This window comes from Enhydra lutris, unplaced genomic scaffold (genome assembly GCF_002288905.1).
Source record: "Enhydra lutris kenyoni isolate GAN:26980312 unplaced genomic scaffold, ASM228890v2 scaffoldscaffold1, whole genome shotgun sequence".
Classification (NCBI taxonomy): Eukaryota; Metazoa; Chordata; class Mammalia; order Carnivora; family Mustelidae; genus Enhydra; species Enhydra lutris.
Window position 1 is genome coordinate 58,582,244 of NW_019154085.1, and position 24,356 is coordinate 58,606,599.

General features: G+C 35.2%; 1 protein-coding gene across 12 annotated transcripts in view; it reads left to right on the forward strand.

The window, feature by feature from the left end:
* LOC111152126 (TRAF family member associated NFKB activator) overlaps positions 1-24,356 on the forward strand; it is an 85,895-nt gene that overhangs the window by 37,865 nt on the left and 23,674 nt on the right. For 5 of the 12 annotated variants that reach the window (XM_022510881.1, XM_022510937.1, XM_022510969.1 and 2 more), the window contains 2 exons: positions 13,091-13,199; positions 14,483-14,601. In XM_022510881.1, the coding sequence (XP_022366589.1) occupies positions 13,091-13,199; positions 14,483-14,601 (228 nt within the window). Of the gene's footprint in view, positions 1-13,087; positions 13,200-14,467; positions 14,602-24,356 lie in introns of all 12 variants that reach the window. The other 7 variants (XM_022510474.1, XM_022510561.1, XM_022510640.1 and 4 more) reach the window with 3 other exon arrangements.

A 24,356-nucleotide genomic window follows, 5' to 3' on the forward strand; every position in this document is an offset into this window, starting at 1 on the left:
CAAAAGATTAGGCAACAAAAGAAAAATTAGATAACTGGACTTCATCAAAATTAAGGCAGCCAAGGAATGTGAGAAAATATTTGCAAATTATTTATCTGATAAGGGATAGTTATCTAGAATATATAAAGAAACTCTTACAGCTCAACAGCAACAACAAAACCAGAATAAAAAATAGGCAAAGGGTGCAAATGAACATTCTCCACAGAAGTTGTACAAATGACCTGTAAGTATGTGAAGTGATCCTCAGCATTATTAGCCATTGGGGAAATGCAAATCAAAACCACAGTGAGATGCAAGTTCATACCCATTGTATTGGCAAAGATATGGAGAAGTTTGAATTCTTGTACATTGCTGATGGAACTGTAAAATGGTATAGCCACTGTGGGAAATGTGTGGTATTTCCTCAAAAAAATAAACATAGAATTACCATATGACTCAGCAATTCCACTTCTGGGTATATACCCCGAAGAAATAAAAGCAGGGACTTGAAGAAATATTTTATAACCATGTTCATAGCAAGCTCATTTATAATAGAAGATGGAAGCATTCCGCATGTCCATGAATAGGTAAATGGATAAACAAAATGCAGTATATACATACAGGGGAATTTATTTAGCCTTTAAAAGAAGGAAATTCTGACACATAGTATAGCATGGATGAACCTTAAAGATATTATGCTAAATGAAATAAGACAGTCACAAAATGACATATAGATGTATGATTCTACTTATAAAAGGTACCTAGAGTAGTCAGATCATAGAGCCAGAAAGTAGTAGGGTGGTTTCTAGAGGCTGAGGGAAGGGAACAGAGAGTTAGTGTTTAAAAGGTACAGAGTTTCAGTTGAGGAAGAGGAAAAAGTTCTGGAGATAGTTTGTGGTGATGATTACACAACATTGTGATATACTTAATGCCACATACATAATACTGTGGACACTTAAGATTGGTTAAAATGGCAAATTTTATGTATGTATTTTGCCACAACTTAAAAAAAAAAAAAATTTTGTTACCAAAAAAAAAAAAAAAGAATGGGTGTAGCCTGGATTCTCTTACTAGCTGTTTTGTTGCTGTTCATCTGTTTTAGAAACTCACCAGCCTTTTACGACTTAGTTGTTCATACTCCAAGCCAGTTCTCTCAGTGTTTCTTTGAAAAAGTACAATTCAAGAACTCAGTTTAAGACTCCTGTTTAAGAAGTCAATGTGCTACATCCATTGAAGAGCATTCTGTCAAGCAAAGGCATACAAGTATTACAAATTAATGAGAGAAACAATTCAGATAAGGGCACGTAAGTGATTTTTAAAACAGTACTGACTTAAATTACAAAAGCAGCACATGCATATTGAAAAAAATACAAGTAATTCAAGATACATAGAGTATAAAGTCATTGTTCCCTTACTTACCAGGGGTAAGCATTGTTAGTAATTTGTGAATCATATTTTTTGAAAAATAGGATGGTGCTAATCTGAAAAAGATTAAAATTTTTTCAAAAATGTCTTTTATCTTTGGGGCACTTGGGTGGCACAGTCAGTTAAAGGTCTGACTCTTAGTTTCGGCTCAGGTCATGATCTTAGGATCATGAGATCTTATGCCCCACATTGGGCTCCTCACTTAGCAGGGAGTCTGCTTAAGACTTTCCCTCTCCCTCTGCCCCTCCCCACCGTGCAGGAATGCACAAGGGTGCATGTGCTCTCTCTCTTCTCCTCTCAAATAAATATATTTTTTGAAAATGTCTTTATCTTCACATTCATCATCACTAAGATTTATCAAAGTTTATGTTTACCAAAGTGCTTTATACGGTCATCTGATTTACTCATTATACAAATCTTATGAGGAAGTATTATTTTCATTTTTCAGATGAGGAAAAGGAAGTGCAGAGAGGTGAAATAACTTGCTCACAACCATGTACCTAATAAGTACTAAAGCTAGTAGAACTGTGATTTGAAAAAAATCTGGCTGACCATAAATACATATCTATAACTTATTCGCCTAAAATCTTCAGTAGTCTTTCAGATTCATACATAGTAGGGCTACCTCATTCCATTTAATGGCTGACCATATCTCTTGTACTGCCTCTTCCTTAAAACATTATTTTAACATTCCAGATCGCATGTTTGATTTTTCTCATTTCTTCTTGAGTCCTACTTCCTTAATCTCTTTTTTTTTTTTTTTTAAGATTTTATTTATTTATTTGACAGAGATCACAAGTAGGCAGAGAGGCAGGCAGAGAGAGAGGGGGAAGCTGGCTCCCCGCCTAGCAGAGAGCCCAATGCGGGGCTCAATCCCAGGACCCTGAGACCTTGACCAGAGCCGAAGGCAGAGGCTTTAATCCACTGAGCCACCCAGGCGCCCCCTTAATCTCCTTTTTAGATTTTTTTAGATTTGTTCCCTACCACTGGGCCAGAACATTTGGTTTTTCAAGACTTTCTTCACTTCTTATTTTATGTTCTTATAGAAACTGTCTCATCTTTTCCTGTAATTTCAGATACCTATGACAATGACTCCTAAATTTATCTCCCTACTCCAGTCCAGATCTGCCCTCTGAGCTCTATACCCATATATATATATATAACATTGTTACTTGGAAGGATATTAAACTGAATCCCCAGACCTTCACTAATTTTTCCTCATCTGTATCATTTCAAAGGAGTAATGAGTTTTACAAACTGCTCTGGAGAATTATACTGCCTTTTTTTTTATCCTTAATTATCTCACTTAAATTTCAAAGAATGATTCCTCATTCTATTATTAGCATCCTGTTATTGATCATCAAGTATATTTACTTTCCCTGGACCCTAAGTAGTTTTTCTTTTTTAGTTCAATACCAAATTTTCCATTGTTGTACCTAGACACTCTTCCCACCATGCCATTAAATTGTAATAGAATCTCTCATTTAAGAACATAACTGTTCCGGGGCACCTGGGTGGCTCAGTGGGTTAAGCCTCTGCCTTCGGCTCAGGTCATGATCTCAGGGTCCTGGGATCGAGCCCTGCATCGGGCTCTCTGCTCAGTGGGGAGCCTGCTTCCCCTTCTCTCTCTGCCTGCTGCTCTGCCTACTTCTGATCTCTCTCTGTCAAATAAATAAGATCTTTAAAAAAAAAAAGAACATAACTGTTCCTACCTTTTCCTTCCAGGATAGCCTTTATTCTACTCCATACTGAAATGTCATGTAACCCCAGATAATGCTGATCCAGTTGCATCCTCCTCCTCATTCAATCCTTAAATTTATATTACATCATAAAACAGAAAGGAAAATTATCATTCACTGAATGAATATATTTGACAAGTTTCACATACTTCTTGTTTAAATCCTCCTAGCCTGGCAAAGTAGATATAGCCCATTTTCAAATGAAGAAACTGAGACTCGGAAATAAGTTAATTTTTTTCAGTCAACATGGCAGAATGTATACTGAAACTAGGTTTATCGGAATCCAGATTTATTTTACTAATCTAGCTAAATCACAGCCCATTCCAGGTATTCAAACTATTCTTCCCATTACTATGAATAACCTATTTTAGGTTCCTCTTTTCTTGGATGAATCCTTACTTTGTGATTTATACACCTCCTAGGAAAAGAGGCTTGAGTATAATGCTTGTTATTAATTTTTCTTTCATTCATCCTATAACTTATGATGTCCCAGGTATATAATAAATGCTAGGGATTCAAAGATAAATAAAACATAGAGCATGAACTTAAAAGGTTCATAATCTGATATCGCTTATTCTATATGTTGCCTTGTATAAGCATTCATATGTTACCCATGCTAAGAGGACTTCTGATTGCTCCAAAGTAGAGGGATATTTTAATCAGAGTAGCCCCTGACATGAACAGCTTTTAATATGCTTACAGAATAAGAGAAGAAACTCTTATATAGTGCTGTGGTAGAGTTGGCTTGGTCCTTGAATTAGTTACTGTACACGATAAGCTGTTAACAAGAGACCAGGAAATACTGTGCTTGGATAAGATAGACGTTTATCCTCTCATGCAGCAGTCCAGAGGTGAGTAGCGAGGGATGATAAGGTAGCTCTACCATCCTTAAACTGTAGTTTCCCTCTCTGGGATTGCAGTGGCCATTCTACTTTGTTAACATTTCCCTGCCAGTGAGAACAGAGAGAAGCATGAAGAGCAGATAGCTTTCTTTTAAATATGCAGTTCAAAATTTGTATAGGTCACTTCTGTTCACATCCTGTGAACAGAACTTAGACATATGGTCATATGGCTGTAAATATATTCTCAACTGGATGACCATGTGTCCAGGTAAAAGTCTGTATTACTGAAAGAAAAAACAAAAATAGGGCACCTAGGTGGCTAGGTCATTGAGCATCTGCCTTTGGCTCAGGTCATGATCTCAGGGTTCTGAGATCGAACCCCCCATTGGGCTCCCTGCTCAGCAGGAAGCCTGCTTCTCCCTGTCCCATTCCCTCTGCTTGTGTTCCCTCTCTCACTGTGTCTCTTTAAAATCTTTAAAAAAAAAAGAAAAAGCAAAAATATATATGGAAGAATAATTAGCAATTTTTGCCACATCTTTTGACTGACTAGAGTGAAGTTGCTGGAGAGTATCAAATATCACAGGAGTCCATAATGTGGGCTTAAAATATTTAATCAGTTTTATTACTTATACCAGGTTGCTTCTCATCCATTTCTGCCACTGTTTTGTGGAAGAAACCAAATACATTTAATAAAGAGTTAAGTATCCTCTCTTGCTTCTTTGGCCATCTTTTTATGAGAAAGATCAGTAATAAAATAAAACATTTTGAAATTTTAAAATTGATTACCATTTAAAATCAGATTACCATATTCATAAATGAATTAAGTTTCAGAAAACTTCCTACAGCTAATCTCCTGCTTTTCCCAAGATCTTTGCATTATGTAAAAAGAAAACGGGGTGCCAACAGGGATACCTGGGTGGCTTAGTTGGTTAAGCAGTTGACTTTGATTTTGGCTCAGGTCATGATCTCAGGGTCCTGGGATCAAGCCCTGCATTAGGCTCTGCACTCAGTATGGAGTCTGCTAGAGATTCTCTCTCTCCCTCTGTTCCTCCCTCCACTTATGCACTTTCTTCTTCTCAAAATAAAATCTTTTTTTTTTTAAGATTTTATTTATTTATTTGACAGACGGAGATCACAGAGAGGCAGGCAGAGAGAGAGGAGGAAGCAGGCTCCCTGCTGAGCAGAGAGCCCGATGCCGGGCTCGATCCCAGCACCCTGGGATCATGACCTGAGCCAAAGGCAGAGGCTTTAACCCACTGGGCCACCCAAGTACCCCAAAATAAAATCTTTTTTGAAAAAAATTTTTAGAAGGAAATGTGGAATATAACATACTTTTCTCTTCTTGCCAGTTCTTGTTTAAAAGTGAAAATTCAGCAATGTCTTGTATACAGAGGTAGAAATCTCTTAATTATAAGATAGTTCAGGTGCTTACAAAGAAAATTCCCTTTCTTTGTACTGCTGAGAAAAATGAATGATACAGAATATTTAGAGCCATCTCATTTACCAAGAGCCTTACTGACTAACCAATGAGTCTAAGATGAAATCCTCAAATAAGACTAAATTTCACCATGTATTTTTTGTCATAAGTTACAGATCCAAACTTTTTTTTAAAGATTTTATTTATTTATTTGATAGAGAGCATGAGCTGGGGTAAGGAGCAGAGGGGAGGGAAGAAGTAGACTCTCCCGCCCAGCAGAGAGCCCAATCCCAGGACCCTGTGATCATGGCCTGAGCCAAAGGTAGTCGCTTAACCAACTGATCCACCCAGGCGTCCCAGATCCAAACATTTGTCTGACAACAAATGTTAAGCCATTAAGGATTGTTTTGTCAGATTGCTTTATCCATAGTCTTGACCCATCTGAAATGTAAAGTGTCAGGGTTATGTTACCTCTAAAAGCTTGTAGAACATGTTTTATAGGATTGTATGAAGGCATAAAATTCCTTTATTATAGGTACTATTTTATTTAATAATGCCTTTACTTTCACTTAAGATGTGAGTGGCTTCATTGTTTACCACTCTTCTTTTTTCCTTTCTTTGGTCCCCAAAATTTCTGTGTAAAGTGTCCATGGGAATGGAGTAGTTGTTGCTTGTTTTTTCCTACAGAAGCTATTGGTATCAGAATAAAGATGCTTCTGGCCATTTCTGACCGAAGTTTTATTTCTTCTATTGTACATTGTCAGTACTTTGCCATAGACTTATTTTCTTCCTATCAAAATTTAAAATATTTGTGTCCTTTGTTCCAGGTTTTTTTTTTGTTTTTTTTTTCTAACATTTTATTTATTTATTTGAGAGAGAGAGAGAGACAGTGAGAGAGAGCATGAGCGAGGAGAAGGTCAGAGGGAGAAGCAGACTCCCCGTGGAGCTGGGAGCCTGATGCGGGACTCGATCCCGGGACTCCAGGATCATGACCTGAGCTGAAGGCAGTCGCTTAACCAACTGAGCCACCCAGGCGAACCATGTTCCAGGTTTTTATTTCCAGAAATATGTCCTGTCAAAACTTTCAGGCAGGTATGCTAAGATACAAATTCAAGAAGATCCATTAATAATTGGGAATGTTTAAATTACGATGTTCATTCAAAGATATTCTGAGCAGCTACTCAGTCCCTGTATTATATCAGGGACTGTTCTAAGTACTGAGTCCATAATGATAAGCATACATGCTCCCTGCTTCATGGAATGGTGGTATATCTAGTAAAACAGAGACTAGTCAAGAAATCTCATAAATGTAAATTTTCAAACTCTGATAAGTATTAGGAAGAAAAGTAAACTGCTATTAGAACGTCTGTTAGGGACTTGACCTAATCTAGGAGGTCAGAGAAGATAGTCTTTATGAACTGATTTTTGAAAGGGCAGGGTTGGGGTCCTTTGCAGGTATAAGGACGTGTGTTATAAAGACTCATTGGCCTAGAAGAATTTAAACTATAAGGGAAATGTGCAATGAGAAGAATTAGGCAAGACTGTGTAGGGTTTTTAAAGGCTATATTAAGGATTTTTGGTTCTGTATTTTGAAAGCAGTAGAAAACTGTTAAAGATATTTATGGGGGAAGGATGGGAGGACTGAATGGGTGTTACGATTACCTATGCATTTTGCAAAACACAATGGCTACAGTTCAGAGAATGGATTGGTTGATACATTTAAGGCGTGTAGTGAGGTTATTGCAGTAGTTAATTAAAGCAAGCTAATTCTTGCATGGTGATGGCTACATTGGAGATAAAAAGTGGGTAGATTTGAGAGATTAAATTGATTAAACAAGATTAAAATTGATACTTGGTAATGGATTGACTATAGAACAAGTAGATGTGAAGGATTGTTACAGCTTTCTCATAGATGGTAGATACGTGGGTAGATAAATAATGGTGCCGTATACAGAGAGGAAGTGCAAAGACTTGATTTTGCAGGGAACTGGGGTGGCAGGGAGAAAGAGAAGTTGGGGAGAGGAGATCATCAGTTCTGAATATGTAAAAGTTGAAATGCTTTCCCAACAACACTTGGCCACATAGATCTAGAGGAGAGACCTAGAAACCTCAGAGAAGAGGTCTAGGTTAGAAGGAGAAATTTGAGAGTCTGGTGTATAACCTGCCACTTCAGATGAGATGAAGGAAAGAGTATTTAGCAAAAAGAGAATCTTGGTAGAACTGGATATACTTACATGATATGCCATAGTGGTTATTTAGGGACTTGGGCTTTGGTGGTCAGGCAAACCTAAATTCAAATCCCAGCTCCACTGCCTACTGAGAAACATTGGGCAAGTTACTTTGTACCTCTTTATGTTTCTTTTCTCACCTGTAAAATGTGGGAGATAATCTACTCGGATTTAAAGAACTAAAATAAAATAGAACACTCTGATTTTGGTGCATAGTAAATGTTCAGTGAAATGACCATATGATGATAATGTATTGTTGAAAATTTTGGTTACAAAATAGTTCAGTTTTTGAAAAGTAAGATACATATATATGTGCACAGAAGTTCTGAGAGGGTACATACCAAAGTGTCAGTAATTAACTCTGAGGAGGAATGGAAGTCACAGTTAAGGAAGAGACTCACTTTTACCTTGTACATATGTGGGGTTTTGTTGTGGAAGTGATAGTAGACATTTTGTTGTTGTTTCGCACTTTCTCAACAAATGTGCTGCTTTTGTAGTTTTTAACAGCTGTTAATTGTTCCTTAATCATTTTTGACTATTTTTTCTCTTCGTAAACTTTGAACAACCGGGGACAGCCGGGGTTCTTGGTTTTTTTGCTTGACAAAATGTTTTTGATTCAATGGAGGTACCACACAGCTCTCTCAGAAAAAAACTTCAGAGTCCTAGGTTACAATGAACTAGAAGAAAGACGGAGAAAACTGGCTTAGAGCATGGGGAGGTTATAAGTGTGGTGACATATTATCCATGTTCAGTGGTAATCAAGGGTTTAGTTAATGGATGCATACACTGCATACTGTGCTAACAGATATTATATAGATATCTTGCTCATTATTAAAGGAAAGGAACTAACATTTGCAAAAAGCTTATTATGTACCAGATAATTTATACACAACATTTTCTTCAGTTCTTCAGGCAAATATCATTTTCATTTCAGAAAAAAAGAAGCCAAAGCTCAAAGAAACTAAATAAATTAATCAGAACCAGAACACAAGATCATAAAATAAAAATAGTTTTTTATTCTTTATCATTTGGCATGCTGAGAAATTGGTGGCAGCACTGTCACTAAATAGTAGATAATCAGATTGATTATCTGATCTGTCAAATTGCAGTCTAGGTAATTTTTTATGGGACTGGGGACCCTGGGGTGGGGGGAATATAACTAGGTTATAAGAAAATATAGCAGAGAATGGTTGAAGAATAAGCTGTGTAAACCAGGATCTCTGAGTTGTTAATCCTATGCGGTCTCGTTTTTTGTTTGTTTGTTTGTTTGTTTGTTTTTTGTTTTTGTTTTTTTTCACTTAAAATTGAAGTCGATATTTAGTTTACCCACAGTTTCAAGATAAGGTAGTTTGTGATTGAAGTGTTGCATATTGGGACAGTTGTTATTTAATTGTCTTACTTCATGAACTGTGGAGTTTCCTTGTTCAGAGCATTTGTGATAGCCTTCTATAAAGCTTTTGTTCTTTTTGTTAATCTTGGAACAGTCTGAAGGGTTTTAAATTAAGATTCTTTTTTTAACCAATTCAATTTGTTTAATTCCTATTGTCTTTATACCAGAAGAAAATAGGAAAACAATGGTATTCTTGAGAATATTGAGATTAGTTCTTGAGGATGAAAAGAGATGTTTGACCTTTTGTAAGTATCATTGATGACGAAGGGCACTTGAACTTTTGTTCCTTCATCTAGGAAATAAGTGCTTTGAGAAATACAAAAAATGACAGTTTTCAGTGTCAGCAGTAGGAAAAAAAAATTCAATTTATAGAACTCTTTTAATATTTATGAAACCCATGAAAACTTGAGCAGCTGTATATCCAAAATTATAGAGAATATGCTGCCTTAGTTTTGAAGATGAATTGAAATTTTCCCTGGATAAAGGGACAGTTCTAAAGATAAGCTTTGCTTTGTTTATGACCAGGGAAGGACATGTATGGACAACCATTTTCAATAAATTTAAAATGAGTACTGTATTGATCAGCATTGTTGTAAGTTTTGCTTTTGAACACTAAGAAAGACTGCAGAGTACATTATGGCACAAGTACCTAAGTACCTGTTTACCTCTTCAGATGCTGGTAGACCACTTGTTTTGCTAGTCTTTGGAATTGGAAGGCGTGTCAAATACACAGAAGCCAGAGTCATCTTGGCCAGATGGTGTTTGATACAGATGGATGGTTAGTTGTCATGCAGATCTCCTAGTTGGTAACTTGTTGCTGCCATCTGACTCAAAGAATCATTCACACACACTGGCTGTCAAAAGCATCTTCTCTTCTGTCTGTTTTAGCTGTCATGTCTGTGCTCTGTACAGAAGTGTTGACAAGACATTGCTGTTGTACATTTTCAATGTGGTTGTTAGTGATTTTTCTGTTTTGTGAGGTCTTTGATAGGGCTGGAATCTACTTGGTTTGTAATTGTATTGTTTTTTTTAAAAATACTGTGACAGTACAATTATCTGACCTTTAAAAAGGACTTTTCAGGTTGTAAGTTTATTCAGATCTGTTCAGTGAACAAAAGCATTTAATAAAAAGAAAAAAATCTTATTGTTTCAGTGTGTGTATGTATGTATATATATATATATATATATAACAAATAAATTTAATTCTGCTGGTTATTTCCCAATTTGATACAATATCTTCTTTTGAACTTTCCCTCTCATAACCTTGTGGTCAAAATCTTTATACTATTTTCTAAATATGTATTTTCTTTTCTTGAATTGGTACTTTTTTGCTAATGGTATAAGCTTCCCTTTTTTCCAAAAAAAAACTTTCGATATTGCCTATCTTTTGTGCCCACTTTTCAAACTTAATTTCCTTTTGTCTCATTCACCTACTAACCTGTCTCCATTTCTCCTGTTTCCTTTATAAAATATAAGCAAAGCTTTTTCTCCATTCTTTCAGGTAACTTCTGAAGTCATGTCTATTTCTCTGATACTTAACAACTTAATTAACAACTTAAAGTCTATTTATTCCACTAGTATTTACTGAGCATCTCAACATTTGCCAGCCACTGTGCTGTATTCTAGAGATCCCAAAAGAAAATAGCCTCTACCCTTGAAGAGGTCATAGTCTAAAGCAAAATCAGAAATATAATTAGACTAGAATACTATAATTGCTATAATGTAAGTATGTGTAAAAAACAGTAAGAAAACAAAGACCATTGCTATTCTTTCCCCCCCTACTGAACTTCCAGAATATCAGTGTTTAAGTTATTACAGAGTTTGCTGGAATTTATAAAGTACTTTATTAAGTAGTTTAGGACGTAGTTCAAAACTTCAACTTTTTTCTCAGCCAATGAATACATTTTCAGCGTTACTCATTTACTACACTATTTTATATGTAGGTGTGCTAAAATATGTTTCTAAGCCAGAGACTAAAAGATGAATATTACCTGGTAGAGCCTTTTGAGTTGGTTCCAAAAGAAAATACAGGTCCTTTGGTTTTCCATGAAGGTGGGGAAAAAAAACACATAGTAGAAGGAGAATGAGCTGAGGTTTGAGTAACTTACACACTTATTCTGGGCCTATCTGTGATTGCTAAGTTTTCTGTACTGGTTACTTAGTGTTTGGATGGTAAAATATTTTTACCTATAGAAATGTAGTGAAAGAATGGGCAATTATGGGTCAGTATTTATGAAGAGCTTTGAGTTCTTTGGAGAAAGTTGTAAATACGCAGAAGTAGATACTGAAGAAGTAACATCAGCATGTTTGCTGATTCCTCAGCCTGGTAGTTCTGTGTAGCCCAGGTAAATTTAAGCTATTACAGAATTTGCTATAGACCTTTAAATCCTTTCAGTCAACCTACTCACTCTAGGGTTTTGATTATAAAGTTATGTAGGAATAAGATGTCTTGTTGTAAGAGGCATGGCCCTGGTGTTTAAGGTTTTGTTTTGAGACTCATAATCACAGGTCATATGGCCCGGATGGACACACAACATACATTCTTCTATTTATAAAAATAAAATTAGGCTTCTTTTTCTTTCTAACTTGGATTCTTTATTTCCTTCTTTTTTTCATCAAGGATGTACTGTATACATAGTACAAGGATATACTGTGTATAAGTTACTTTGCAGAGTTCTCTGGGGGGTATCAAGTTATATAACACTACTCTCAGGCAACATGCAAAGAAACAAACCACTTGAGTTACTTAGCAGCTCTGTCAGTTATTCTTGTTTGAAGTGTATTACTATAAAATTTCACCCTTTATTTGGGAAAATGTGGTATTTTGCTTTAATTTCATAAGCTAATTTATTTTGGGAAACTAGGAACAGCTGTGTAATTTATAAAGAACTTTAAGCTTATTGGTTTCTGAAAATAATAATTTCACTAATTTTGAACTTTGATAAAAATTGAATTCAAAATCAAATTTTTTTTTAAGATTTTATTTATTTATTTAAGAGAGTGAGAGAGCACAAGCAGGGAGAGCAGCAGAGGGAGATGGAGAAATAGGCTCCCTGCTAAGCTGAGCAGGTAGCCCAATGCAGGGCTCCATCCCAGGACCCTGGGATCATGACCTGTGCTAAAGGCAGATACCTAGCCAACTGAGCCACTCAGGTGCCTCTCAAAATCAAGTATTTAGTATCTACTGAAGAACATTCTGAGATTATTAGGACCCTATTTTACATCCAGGGAATTTACAGTTTAGTCATTTATTGTTGCACAAATAAAGAATTCTCTATTATTGGTTGGTAATATATTTTTAAGACTTTGTACTAATTTGATAATTGTAATACAACATTTAATATTTGCTTAAAGGTTTGTTAACGTCTGTTATTCTCTAATGCAAACTGCTATCTTCTTTCATTGCTTAATTCTCACAACCATTGCAATAATAGAGCAAGATGAAAGGGTTAAAAATATAAGGGAAACTATGATATTTAAGATATCCAGTAAGGATTAACCACATATTCTCTTGACTTCATAAAACTTAATCTGAGAAAAGAAATTTCTGATCAATATAATTTTATAATTTGTACTTCTTTGATTTTCATAGGGTCTCAGTTATGCTACTTCCTTTGTGGTTTTAAACTCTACATACAAATTCAAAACTGTTTATTTAAAAGCAATGAAACCTTAACATTTTTTAAGTTAATAGGTATTTTTGTAGAATAATATACCATCCATTTTGTCATTCATGCTTTTTTGTTTTTGTCATCAGGGACTGAATTCTAAATTACAATTTTTATCCTGACCGAAGAACCAAGAAACCATATGTTGAACTATTAACCGAAATCTCTTTAATTAAGATGATTTTTTAAATTTTACGGTGTTTTAAGGGTTTTAAATTAGTGATGTTTATAATGACTATTAATACACTGTTGGAACAGTTTTTAGTTCACAGATAATGTGCTCAGTACCTGGGAATGGCAGCAGGGCAGCTCATATCTATATGTAATTAATTATTAATGGACAGTAAATGTATGTACATATCTGTCAGTAAATATCAGGCTAACTGGTTTTTATGTCAGCAGACTGAGAACTATGAGCAGAGAATACGTGAGCAACAGGAACAGCTGTCACTTCAACAAACTATTATTGACAAGCTAAAATCACAGTTATTCCTTGTGAATTCCAGTCAAGGTATGTTCATATTAATTTTTTATGTATTTTTTGAACCTCTTGAAAAGTGGAAATCAAGTTTTTCTTTTTTATTTCTCCATTGTTTGTCAGTAATTCTGATATTTTAATAACTTTGGTGCAGTTACATATTTTTATTTAAGAAATGGGTACTTGCAGGTTATGGGGAAATGAACATTCACATATACTATATTATAGAACTTTAAGCTGATGAAACCTCCTAGAAGACCAGTAAATAGGAAAAACTTTCTTAAATATCTGTACTCTTTTTTTAAAGGTTTTGGTTGTTTTTTTTTTTTCTTTATTTATTTGACAGAGAGCGCAGGAACACACACAGGGGGAGTGGAAGAGGGAGAAGCAGGCTTCCCATGGAGCAGGGAGCCCAACTTGGGGCTTGATCTCAGACCCTGGGATCATGACCTGAGCCAAAGGCAGACGCTTAACGACTAAGCTACCCAGAAGCCCTGATTGTGCCTTTTAAATGAAAAATTCAAGTCCTAAAAATATGTCATAGAAAATACTTGTTCAAGAACTCAAAGACATGTATATAAGGATGCTTATAACAATATAATTTCTAATAATGAAAAAGTAGAAATAAAGAAGTGGTCAGCAATTAAATTAGTCACATAACGAACAGCTATGTAGCCATGAAAAAGTGATGATAATAGATGTTAACTTACTAACATAAGGCATATTCATAATATATAGAAGAATGAACAAAGCAGGATAAAAAATATATATATAATTTTATATTATAATATATATATATTATAAAAATTCTTATTTGAATTTATATGTATAGAAAAAGGAAAACTGTGATAAAATGTAGACCAAAATGCTAATAGGAATAATTCACAGGTCATAAAAGTTGTGGGCAGCTTTTATTTATTTATTTTTGCCATGTCTGCCCTTTCTAATTTTCCTAGAATAAGTATGGGGTAGTTGTGCAAGTAATTATCTTAAACAAGGGATACATACCTGGAAATATGGCTTATTAAAAGTTTAATTGCTATTGTTGATACTAAGTTGCAAAGAGCTTCTAGTTTTCTAAATTCTACATATTTTTAAACACCACTTATTTTGGGAGTGGGAGTTCTATGTATTTAGTGGGAATGAAAAAAATCTAAATGGGAATATTTAAATTGTCAAAGTAATTTTCTAAAGATTTTTGAAGCTCATAGTTTAAAATCTCTTTAAAATTAGGGTTTCTGGTTTGTTTTTATTTTTCCAGGTGCTACCCAAAACAGGGGTTCTCTACTTATATCCAATAGGTTTTTGTCTTGCAGATAACAGTTTTGGCAATGTTCCCCTGCTTGAAGACAGTGAAGCAAGGAAGAATAATTTGACTCTTGAGCAGCCACATGATAAAGTAAAATCAGGAATACCAAGAGAAAAAGAATTAAAGGTAGACTGCACTACTGGTTTATTCCCTACAGGAAATAAGAAATGAGAAATCAGGTTCCACAGACTTCCTGAATTATTCAGTCAGTATTCTGTCAAATTTGGGTGGGCAGAAACAGGGGAGAAGGTGGACAAGATCTTTCCAATCCTAACATTACTTCTGCAGAAAGCAACATTCAGATGCCGATACATAACGCAGGTAGGATCTGAGGTAGATCCACAATTGAAATTTAAACAGAAATTCTGTTTATACACAAACAAATGACTTACATGTTTCTAAATAGAAGCACTATTTCCAAGTAAAATAAAGGCTTAGGTTTGTTTCATGTTTCCTGGTATTTTCTTTTCTGTATCACAGGCATTTAACAAATAAAACGTTTAACTAAAGGTAGATATTAAGGCATAGATGATTCTGGATTAGAAACAACACTCTTGGTTTTTTTCCTCAATTGCTTATGCTTAATTTTTTTTTAAAAAATACACCTAACCAGTTTAAGCAAAAAGAAACAGTATAAAAGGAACATTCTCTATCTGCAAGGACATCCTAGAAGGATGTCCAAGCTTCATTGAAACAATATAAAAAGAACATTCTGTACCTGCAAGGAGACATATAGAAGATGTTCAGGCTACATTACTTAGAAACAACTTAAACATCCATCAGTAGCAGAATGATAACACCTTTACGTGAAACACTTTAGAAAAATTACAATTAACTAAATATATATTAGTATGCCTAGATTTCAGAAACAGTGTTGAATAAAAAGTAGAAATTATAAAATGATAAAATGGGAATAATTTATATAAATTTTTTGAAATACAAAATGTCATTATTTATAAAAACGTAAGTATGTAGTCGAAATGTAAAAACATGGACAGGAAAGTTACACCACTTTTTTAGAAAAATGATCACCTCTACAACTGGAGAAAGAAGAGTGTGATTCTGGAAGGGAATAAAGAGGGCTTCAGTTTTATCTACTTTTTTTTTTTTTTTGAGAAAAGAGCTGAAGCAAAATGTTAACACTTGTTAAATCAAGGTAGTGGATATACAGATGCATTTTTCTCCCTCTTTTTATGAATCATTGAAATGTTATGTTTAAAAAGGAATTTTTTTAATGAGTTAGGTTTTAGTAGCATGAAACCGCTTTTGAATAAAATAAGATCTCCCAGTAAATGAGGATTCTTAACATCCACAAGACCAAATAAATCAAGAATGCTTTGTTTATTTCTTTTCTTCTAGGTAAGGTAGAAGATTTTAGCTTTATGTGCCAAGATTATTCAGTTACCAGGCCCGTAACTAAGACTATCTTAACTTGCTTTCATTTAACATCAAATATGAGAAATCCAATCTAGATACATTTCTATGTATAAAAATTTTAGAATGGGAAGTTCTCTAAAGTATCTCCTATTTCATTTTTTTTTAAATCATTTTTGTTTTTTATTTGGATCATTCATCTCTCCCCCTCCCCTTTGCAGTTTCCATTTATCTGAAAATGCTGATAAACACAAGAAACCCTGGCACTGGAATATGTTTAGGTTTATTTTGCAAAAATAAGATTCAGAAACAGTGATTCTGACTTCTGAAATGCAGTTTTATGATTGGGTCTATTATAGTATATTACAAAATAATTGAACTACTGTAAAATGGCGACTTACAAATTCTGTGCTTAAGTAAACTATCATTCTACTTTCCTGTTTCAGGGACTTCTAAATATTATTTACCATTTACCATTAATCTTTATTCAAAATTCCTATATTCCAGTTATAACATTTCTTTGAAGATTATTATCTAGCATCTCTAGTTCAAAATATAGAGAAGGTATTTTTGAAAAGATTAGTCTTGGTTAGAACAAATGGGATGATGTAAAAGGCTCTTAGATATGTTAATAATTTCATTTATTTTCTATTTGGTTAATTTGTCATTGTTTATGAAAGCTTTAGAGTTTATTTTTCAGTCAGTAAGCGTTGACTTCAACAGAATTCTTTTTTAAAATACATTTATTTTATTTTTATAAGATATCTTTTGTTTCTAAAATATATGTCTAGATACCTGGGCTAACGTTAAATATAAGTAACAGAAATTATGTCAGACATGGCTTATTTCTAAAGAAATAATGTTGCATCAGTTGTAACTTTAATTTGTAGACAGACAATAGAGGGAAAAAAATAAAGTTCCAAGTGAGAAATCTAAATTCAATGAGTTCTCATAATGATCTTTACTAGTGAGAGAAACATTTACCTGACAGCCACATATTTAATACTTTGAATAACTCATCAACACAGTCTTCTTATACTGTAACCATTTAATAAGAATAAAAATTAACTGTCTTGTGTTTCAGCTTTCTTATCTTTATATATCCAGAGCTGAACTCCTCATGAGCACTAAATATATAACAAATTAAAAAGAAGAGTAAATATATTCTAAAAGAATGAATAAATTGGATTTATTGAATATTTGAGAACTGGCTGTATATTGTAAAGTTAGGCTTCATTTAGAAAAATACTGCCTAATTAGGTAATTGAAATTAAAATCTTTTCAACTGGCATATATATTGATCTATACATACTGAGTTATAATTAAATTTACTTTTAGTTAATACAAGGGAAATCCGTTCCTAAAGAGCTTCAATTTTGAATATATCAGGGTTTTTCCAAAATGAAGAAATATATTGGTTATGAGTTGCAATTTTATAAAAGTATTCATCTCCATATAAAGACTGCAAGACTGGGACGCCTGGGTGGCTCAGTCGGTTAAGTGGCTGCCTTCGGCTCAGGTCATGATCCCAGCGTCCTGGGATCAAGTCCCACATCAGGCTCCTTGCTTGGCAGGGAGCCTGCTTCTCCCTCTACCACTGCCTGCCATTCTGCCTGCCTGTGCTCGCTCTCTCTCTCTCTCTCTCTCAAAATTAAAATATTTAAAAAAAAAAAAAAAACTGCAAGGCATGATGCAGAAATGGCTAAGATAAAGGTACAGTTAATTTTTTTTTCTATTTTCAGAATACGTTTATTTATAGTATTGGTCTTCTTAAAAACTGAATGATTTCCAGAAATCACATTCCCAATCAGTTGGCCTAACCCCTGTAATGAATTACTAAGTTAATAGATATGCTTTGAACCAATAACACAAAGCTACTAATCACCCACAATCATTTCCTTCAGTTTTGTGAGTGGTGTGAGGATTTGTTTTCTTTAGTATATATTTTGTTCAGGATTTGGTTAGGATATTTGACAGGGGAAAGACCCTTTGACATTATGGTGAATACCAACTTTGAGTGCCTTGGCAAATAAAACAAAGAATGGAGGAAAGGGGTATATTGAGGAGAAAGAAGCTCTTTCAGAAAATTTTATTTGGGAAACATGAAATTTATAGTTTCACCTCTGTTCATGGTGTTCCTACACAGAGCATGCAAGGGCCCTTTGACTTCTCAGAGGACATAAAGAAGTCAAGGGGTGCCTGGGTGGTTCAGTCAGTTAAGCGTCCGGCTCTTGATTTTGGCTCAGGTTATGATCTCAGGGTCGTGAAATCAAGCCCTGCATAGGGCTCCATCCTCAGCGGGGAGTCTGCTTGAAATCATCTCTCCACCCCGCCAGTGCCCAGCCATGCACGCACACATGCATGCTCTCTCTCAAAATAAATCTTAAAAAAAAAAAAAAAAAGTCAAGACAGCAGAGCCTGTATAATTGAATGACCCTTAGTACTCTGTTTATATGTTCAGAGCGTTAGGAGAAAAGTACTCCATTTAATGAAAACCTGAGTTTCCCTTTTTTTTTTTAATTGGCGGGGTTGGGGGAGGGGAGCAGAGGGTGAGAGAGAACCCCAAGCAGGCTCCATGCCCAGTGCAGAGCCTGACACTGGGCTCAGTCTTACATCCTGAGATCACAACCCTAGGCAGCATCAGAAGTTGAACACTCATCCGACTGAGCCACCCAGGTTCCCGAGTTGCACTTCTTGTACACCACCATAGTTTGCACGGTCTTTCTTGATGAGACATTATTTTGACGAAGGGTCATTGCATCATCCATCATACAATAAAGGACCCCAAATTTTACCCCCAAACTTAACCAGCTTAAAACAACAAATATTTATTATCTCAATGGCCTGTGGGTCAGAAATTTGAGAGTCACTTAGCTAGATGGTTCTGGTTCAAGATCTCATGTGATTAAAGTCAGGACATGGGCAAGGGGTTTAGTCATCTAAAGTGTTGGTGTCATTGAAGGACCCACTTCCAAGATGGCTCACTGACATGACTGTTGGCCGGAGACTTCTCCATGTGGATCTTTCCTCACAACCTGGCCAATAACTTCTTCAAAGTAAAAAAGTGAGAGATCCAAGAGCGCAAGAAGGAAACCTCAGTGCTTTATATGACTTAGTCTCTAATAATCACATACCTTTGCTTCCACTTTATTCTGCTCAGTAGAAATAAGTTAAGAGATGCTCCAGAGGCAAGGAAATAAGCTCCTCTTCTTGAAAGGAAGAGTACCAGAGATTTTGTAGATGTATTTTAAAAGTATCATGGGAGGGGTGCCTGGGTGGCTCAGTGGGTTAAAGCCTCTGCTTTCGGCTCAGGTCATGATCCCAGGGTCCTGGGATCGAGCCCCACATCGGGCTCTCTGCTCAGTGGGGAGCCTGCTTCCCCCTCTCTCTCTCTGCCTGCCTCTGCCTGCCTGTGATCTCTGTCAAATAAATAAATAAAATCTTTAAAAAAAAAAAAAGTATCATGGGATTGTAGATTGTGGTATACAGAAGAGGGTACCAAAGATCACGGGTGTGGGGTGTAATATTTAATTGATACGGTAAAAACTAGTGAAAAAAAGTAGAGGACCTTGGCAGAATTTAATAGTAAATTCAACTTCCTGAATCCTATCACTGTTAATCTCAGAAGAAAAAAAAGCCATAGCTTCTTTTCTTAAGAACAATTTCAAAAATTCTAAACATGAATGTAGACTTTCCAGAGAATAGCAGAGCAGTGTTTTAAAGAACCAAGAAACTGTTGCCTGTTGTTACTCTTTTCTTGTAGCCAATTTTAAAAATTGAAAATTTGGGGGCACCTGGGTGGCTCAGTGGGTTAAAGCCTCTGCCTTCAGCTCAGGTCATGATCCCAGGGTTCTGGGATCAAGCCCTGTGTTAGGCTCTGCTCTGCAGGGAGCCTGCTTTCCCCCCTCTCTCTGCCTGCCTCTCTGCCTACTTGTGATCTCTGTCTGTTAAATAAATAAGTAGAATCTTTAAAAATTTTTTTGAAAATATGTAGGAAATCAGATAATGCAAAAATATACATACTTATTCACAAAATTACTGTCTGTTATTTGTAGAATACTATTGTCAAACATAGTAACATGTCATGAGAGCAGTTATTTAAATAATAAATTGTCTTTCTTAATGTAAATATAAATTGGTATTGTTTAATTCACTTTTTTAAAAGCCAGGATTGTAATACACTGGGTCACTTTTAAGATCTTGGAAATAAAAGATTTCTGTAATTCTGCTTCGGGAAAGCACTTCAGTTGCCAAACTAAATACTATTCTAGCTGCCCAGGGTTTAACAAAAATTGTTTGCTCTCATCTTTCGATCCTATTTTTTGTTTTTGTGGAAGTTACACAAAAGTCTGGATAGAGTATTTGGATGCAAGAAAATATGTAGAGAGCAATAATATAGAATACGTAGAAGAATTTGGTAATACTGGTAAATTCTCTTCACTCATTCATTAACTGGACTGCATGTGTACCTGACATTGCAAGCCACTGGAAGAACAAAGATACTGTCCCTGTCATCTGGCTTAAAGTCTTGATTTAGTTAAAAACAAAAAAACTGACATTACTGATTGTTGTAAAGTCATTTCAGAGTTGAGGATCCAGAATACAAAGTATAGTGTGAGTTTATTTGAACTTCTAACTAATTATTTAAATAGAGCTCATGTGTTTATGTGTCCAAAGAGCTGATTTTTGCTTTATTTTTGATTTTCTGCATATATATCTAGTTTATTCTTTATACATGTCTTTTTTCATCTGACTTACATGCTTGAAGCAAAAGTATAAAAATACAGAGAATGCAGTTGTTACTGAAAGATGCCAGTTAGACATTTGGCACATTTCTAATGTTACCTGTCATTATGATTAGGTCAGCGGATATGGTAGCTTTGAGGAGCACAAAGATTTTGTGGGTCTAGAAGAGTGAAACAGTGATGGAGCTGTGGAGCTGCCATCAGTGCTAACAGTAAGGAAATCACATGCACTGTACCTGGCAATTCTAGTATATACAGAGGCTCTGTCATGTTTGAAGAAAGCTGATGTCTAAAAATTCACTTGTCAGTCACTTAGGGCGAGAAGTGTTTGAATTCCTCCTATTTGCCTAGTCTTTCTAGTCACAGACAGGAATGCCAAAAAAAGAGGAAGACAAGATCCACCTCCTTTAAGGAACTATATAACCTAGTTGGAGAAACAAGGATTTGGAGATGCTAAGCAATAGCAAACATTATAAGACAATGCGAAGTCTTAATTATATGATAAAATGAGACATTATAATTTTATGGTACAGATAAAACATGTAGGACCTTAATTTAAAAATTAAAATTCCTGGTGAGCTGAAGGTAGGCTTGCAGGGACTCAACATTTAGTTCAAGTAGAGGGAAAAAAAACATATTCTTAAATGCGTATTTTTGGTAATCTATGGAGATATGTAGATTTTCTGCAAGATTTTAATGGAAAAAGAATTTCTAGGCAAGAATCAAAATTATTACAGGCCACTTTGGAGAACATTATGTAAACTGAAAGCTGGGGTGCCAGGCTGATTCAGTCATTAGACCATGTGACCCTTGATTTTGGGGTCATGAGTTCAAGCCCCATTTGGGTGCCAAATTACATACATAGATACATACATATATACATATATACATAAATTAACTAAGTTAGCTAAAACTGGGGGTTTTGAAAGAGCATTTCATTTACTCTAACCTTTTTAAAATGACATAATCATGACTACAGAAGACAGAATGCTCCCCACCATTTTGTTACTTTATTCTATAGATGGTACTTAAGTGAGAGGCATTGCTGTGTTCCTCTAGTTGTATGTATGACAGTTTCAGCAAGCAGGTTATGAACTTTAACCCTGCTTTACTCTCTGGACTTCTGTAACTTACAAAATCCTAGCTTCACAAGTCTACATCTTGGACAGTATCCCCATGCTTGAACTGTTCATTTGTCATATACACCGGATTTCAGATGCAGTGCACACTTAGGATCTCTCTGAGTTTAGGCCACCTATAGTTTCTCACTTTTCTATTGCAAGTCTCATAAACTATATTTGTCAAGTGGCCATATATTGTCCAAGTACCTGGTTTTATATGCATTATAAAAGCTTTATAGTAGACTATTGTGATTATGAATACTTTGATAGATGTTAATGTCAATACATACAGCAATTTTTGTGAAAATGTAGCTGATAAAGCCTCCCATCTATAATTTTAAATACTGCTCTAACAACAAAACCATAATATGAAACCAGTTAGGTTTTGCAAGAAGAGCTCTTAAAATGGAACTCACAGCCTTTCCCCCCTTCCTTTAGCAGGTTAATACCTGCAGCCGTTAATAATTTGGTTGGGTTGTTTGATTTCTTTTTTTTACTAAAAGGTATATAGAAACCTTTTCAGATTTCTCTTCTTCATGTAGATGTTGTTCTGTTGAAATACCTTATTTTGGGGCATAAGCATCTGACTCTTGATCTCAGCTCAGGTCTTGATCTCAGGGTCATGAGTTCACCCTCCGTGTTGGGCCCCATACTACGTGTGGAGCCTACTTAAAAAAAAACAACACCTCTTTTACCTTACATATATTTGTTGCTCAGGCAGACACTGCTGTATTTAGAAATTTCTATTTTAGTCTATTAAAAACTGCAAGACCAGTCTGTATCATGTACTGAACTGATTTAAAATAAGTCTACGTTTATTTAAAAAATAGATTGTCGTATGTTTTTCATCATTTGAATAAAAGTTAGAAATCAGACCATTAGTCAAGATATGTAGTAACTTTCAAATGATTTCTGTGGCAAAGTCAAATTTGGTTTACATCACCTGAACAGAGTACCTTTTCTAAGAGAGGAACTTGAAATAAATTCATTTATGTTATATTACTCAACTTGGTTAAAAAAAAGAGTTATTGTATTCTTTTGATGATCAATTCTCTCTTTTCATCATCTTTTATTAGAAAGAAGTAGTGATTATACCATCTGTACAATGGCACATGGCAACCTAAGGTGGGGCTTATGTAGGATGAGAGAAAATGTGTGTGAGCACCCTACTCTGCCTTCTTGGTGAGAGCTAATGTCCTGGTCCCCCTAGTTTTGTTACTAGAGACTGGATTGAATTTACCTTCTTTTAATGTGTAACACCACTTTTTTTTTTTTTTAAAGATTTTATTTATTTATTTGACAGAGATAACAAGTAGGCAGAGAGGCAGGCAGAGAGAGAGGAGGAAGCAGGCTTCCTGCTGAGCAGAGAGCCTGATGTGGGGCTCAATCCCAGGACCCTGAGATCACGACCTGAGCCCAAGGCAGAGGCTTTAACCCACTGAGCCACCCAGGCACCCCAATGTGTAACACTTCTATATTACTTCTCTTTGGAGACTGGTCTTTGTTTGCAGACCTTCTGGTAGAATAATAATTAGAAGGAAGAAAAACTAAGCCAGTTCATTCATTAAAGTTCAGAGTTTTTTCTCAAGTATTATAATAAATATATCAGAGGCTTAAGAAACAAAATATGTTGATATCCAAAGCATTTTAATATTTACTTTGAAATTTCTGTGGCAGAAATTTTTATTGTTTCCAAATCTGAATTTTTTTTAAGATTTATTCATTTATTATTTTAGAGAGTACACAGCAGGGAGGGGCAGAAGGAGAGGGCAAGAGAGAATCTCAAGCAGACTCCCCCTGAATGTGGAGCTTGATCCCATAACCCTGAGATCATGACCCAAGCCAAAATCAAGAGTTGGATGCTTAATTGACTGGCCACCCAGATACCCCTCCAGATCTGAATTGTTAATCCAGCCTAGCCCTTTCCTGTTCTGGGCCTCTGTTTTTTAATTCAATATGTCATTTTAGGATTTTGGTTTTTATAATAATGGAAGTAATTTTTGAGGAAAGGAAAAAGATGAGAAATGGCATATCACTTTTAAAATTTTCTTCCCGGGCTTCTAAGCAAATTTGATTATTTCTAGTGATGGCTTTTCTCTGCTTACTTCCCCCTTTTAAACCCTTTCCTCACATTTCCCATTTTTCTTTTTTTCTGCTCTTCTCCAGACACCACAAAACAGAGTTCATATACTCTGCTCAGCTGTGATTTCTCTTGACCCAATCATGAAAGTCTATTCTGTCAGCCTCAGTAGGTTAGTACTAGCCTCCCCATACAATCTAGTTTTCTCTTATATTATAATGTATCATCCTAAAAAATCTCAAAATGTGTTTTGAAGACATTTGTTTTTCAGCGTTATGAAATGCCTCCACATTTGATCTGTTATGATCTGTTGTGTTGTTTTTTGGTTGAATTATATGGAATCTAGTTTCATATAGATATGTAATTGGGAAAGGGAAGAATATTTTAATAACCTTTTTAGAAATTGCGGCTATTCTCTTTTGATACCATACCAAAATTCAGTAAGTAGTAGTCTCTTAATTGTTAATTGCAATATAAAAGCTGAAACCAGTGAACTTTTCTACTGCTTTAAAAGCCAGTGGTCTGTTTGTACTTTAGATCTTTAACCTATGTGATTTTGTA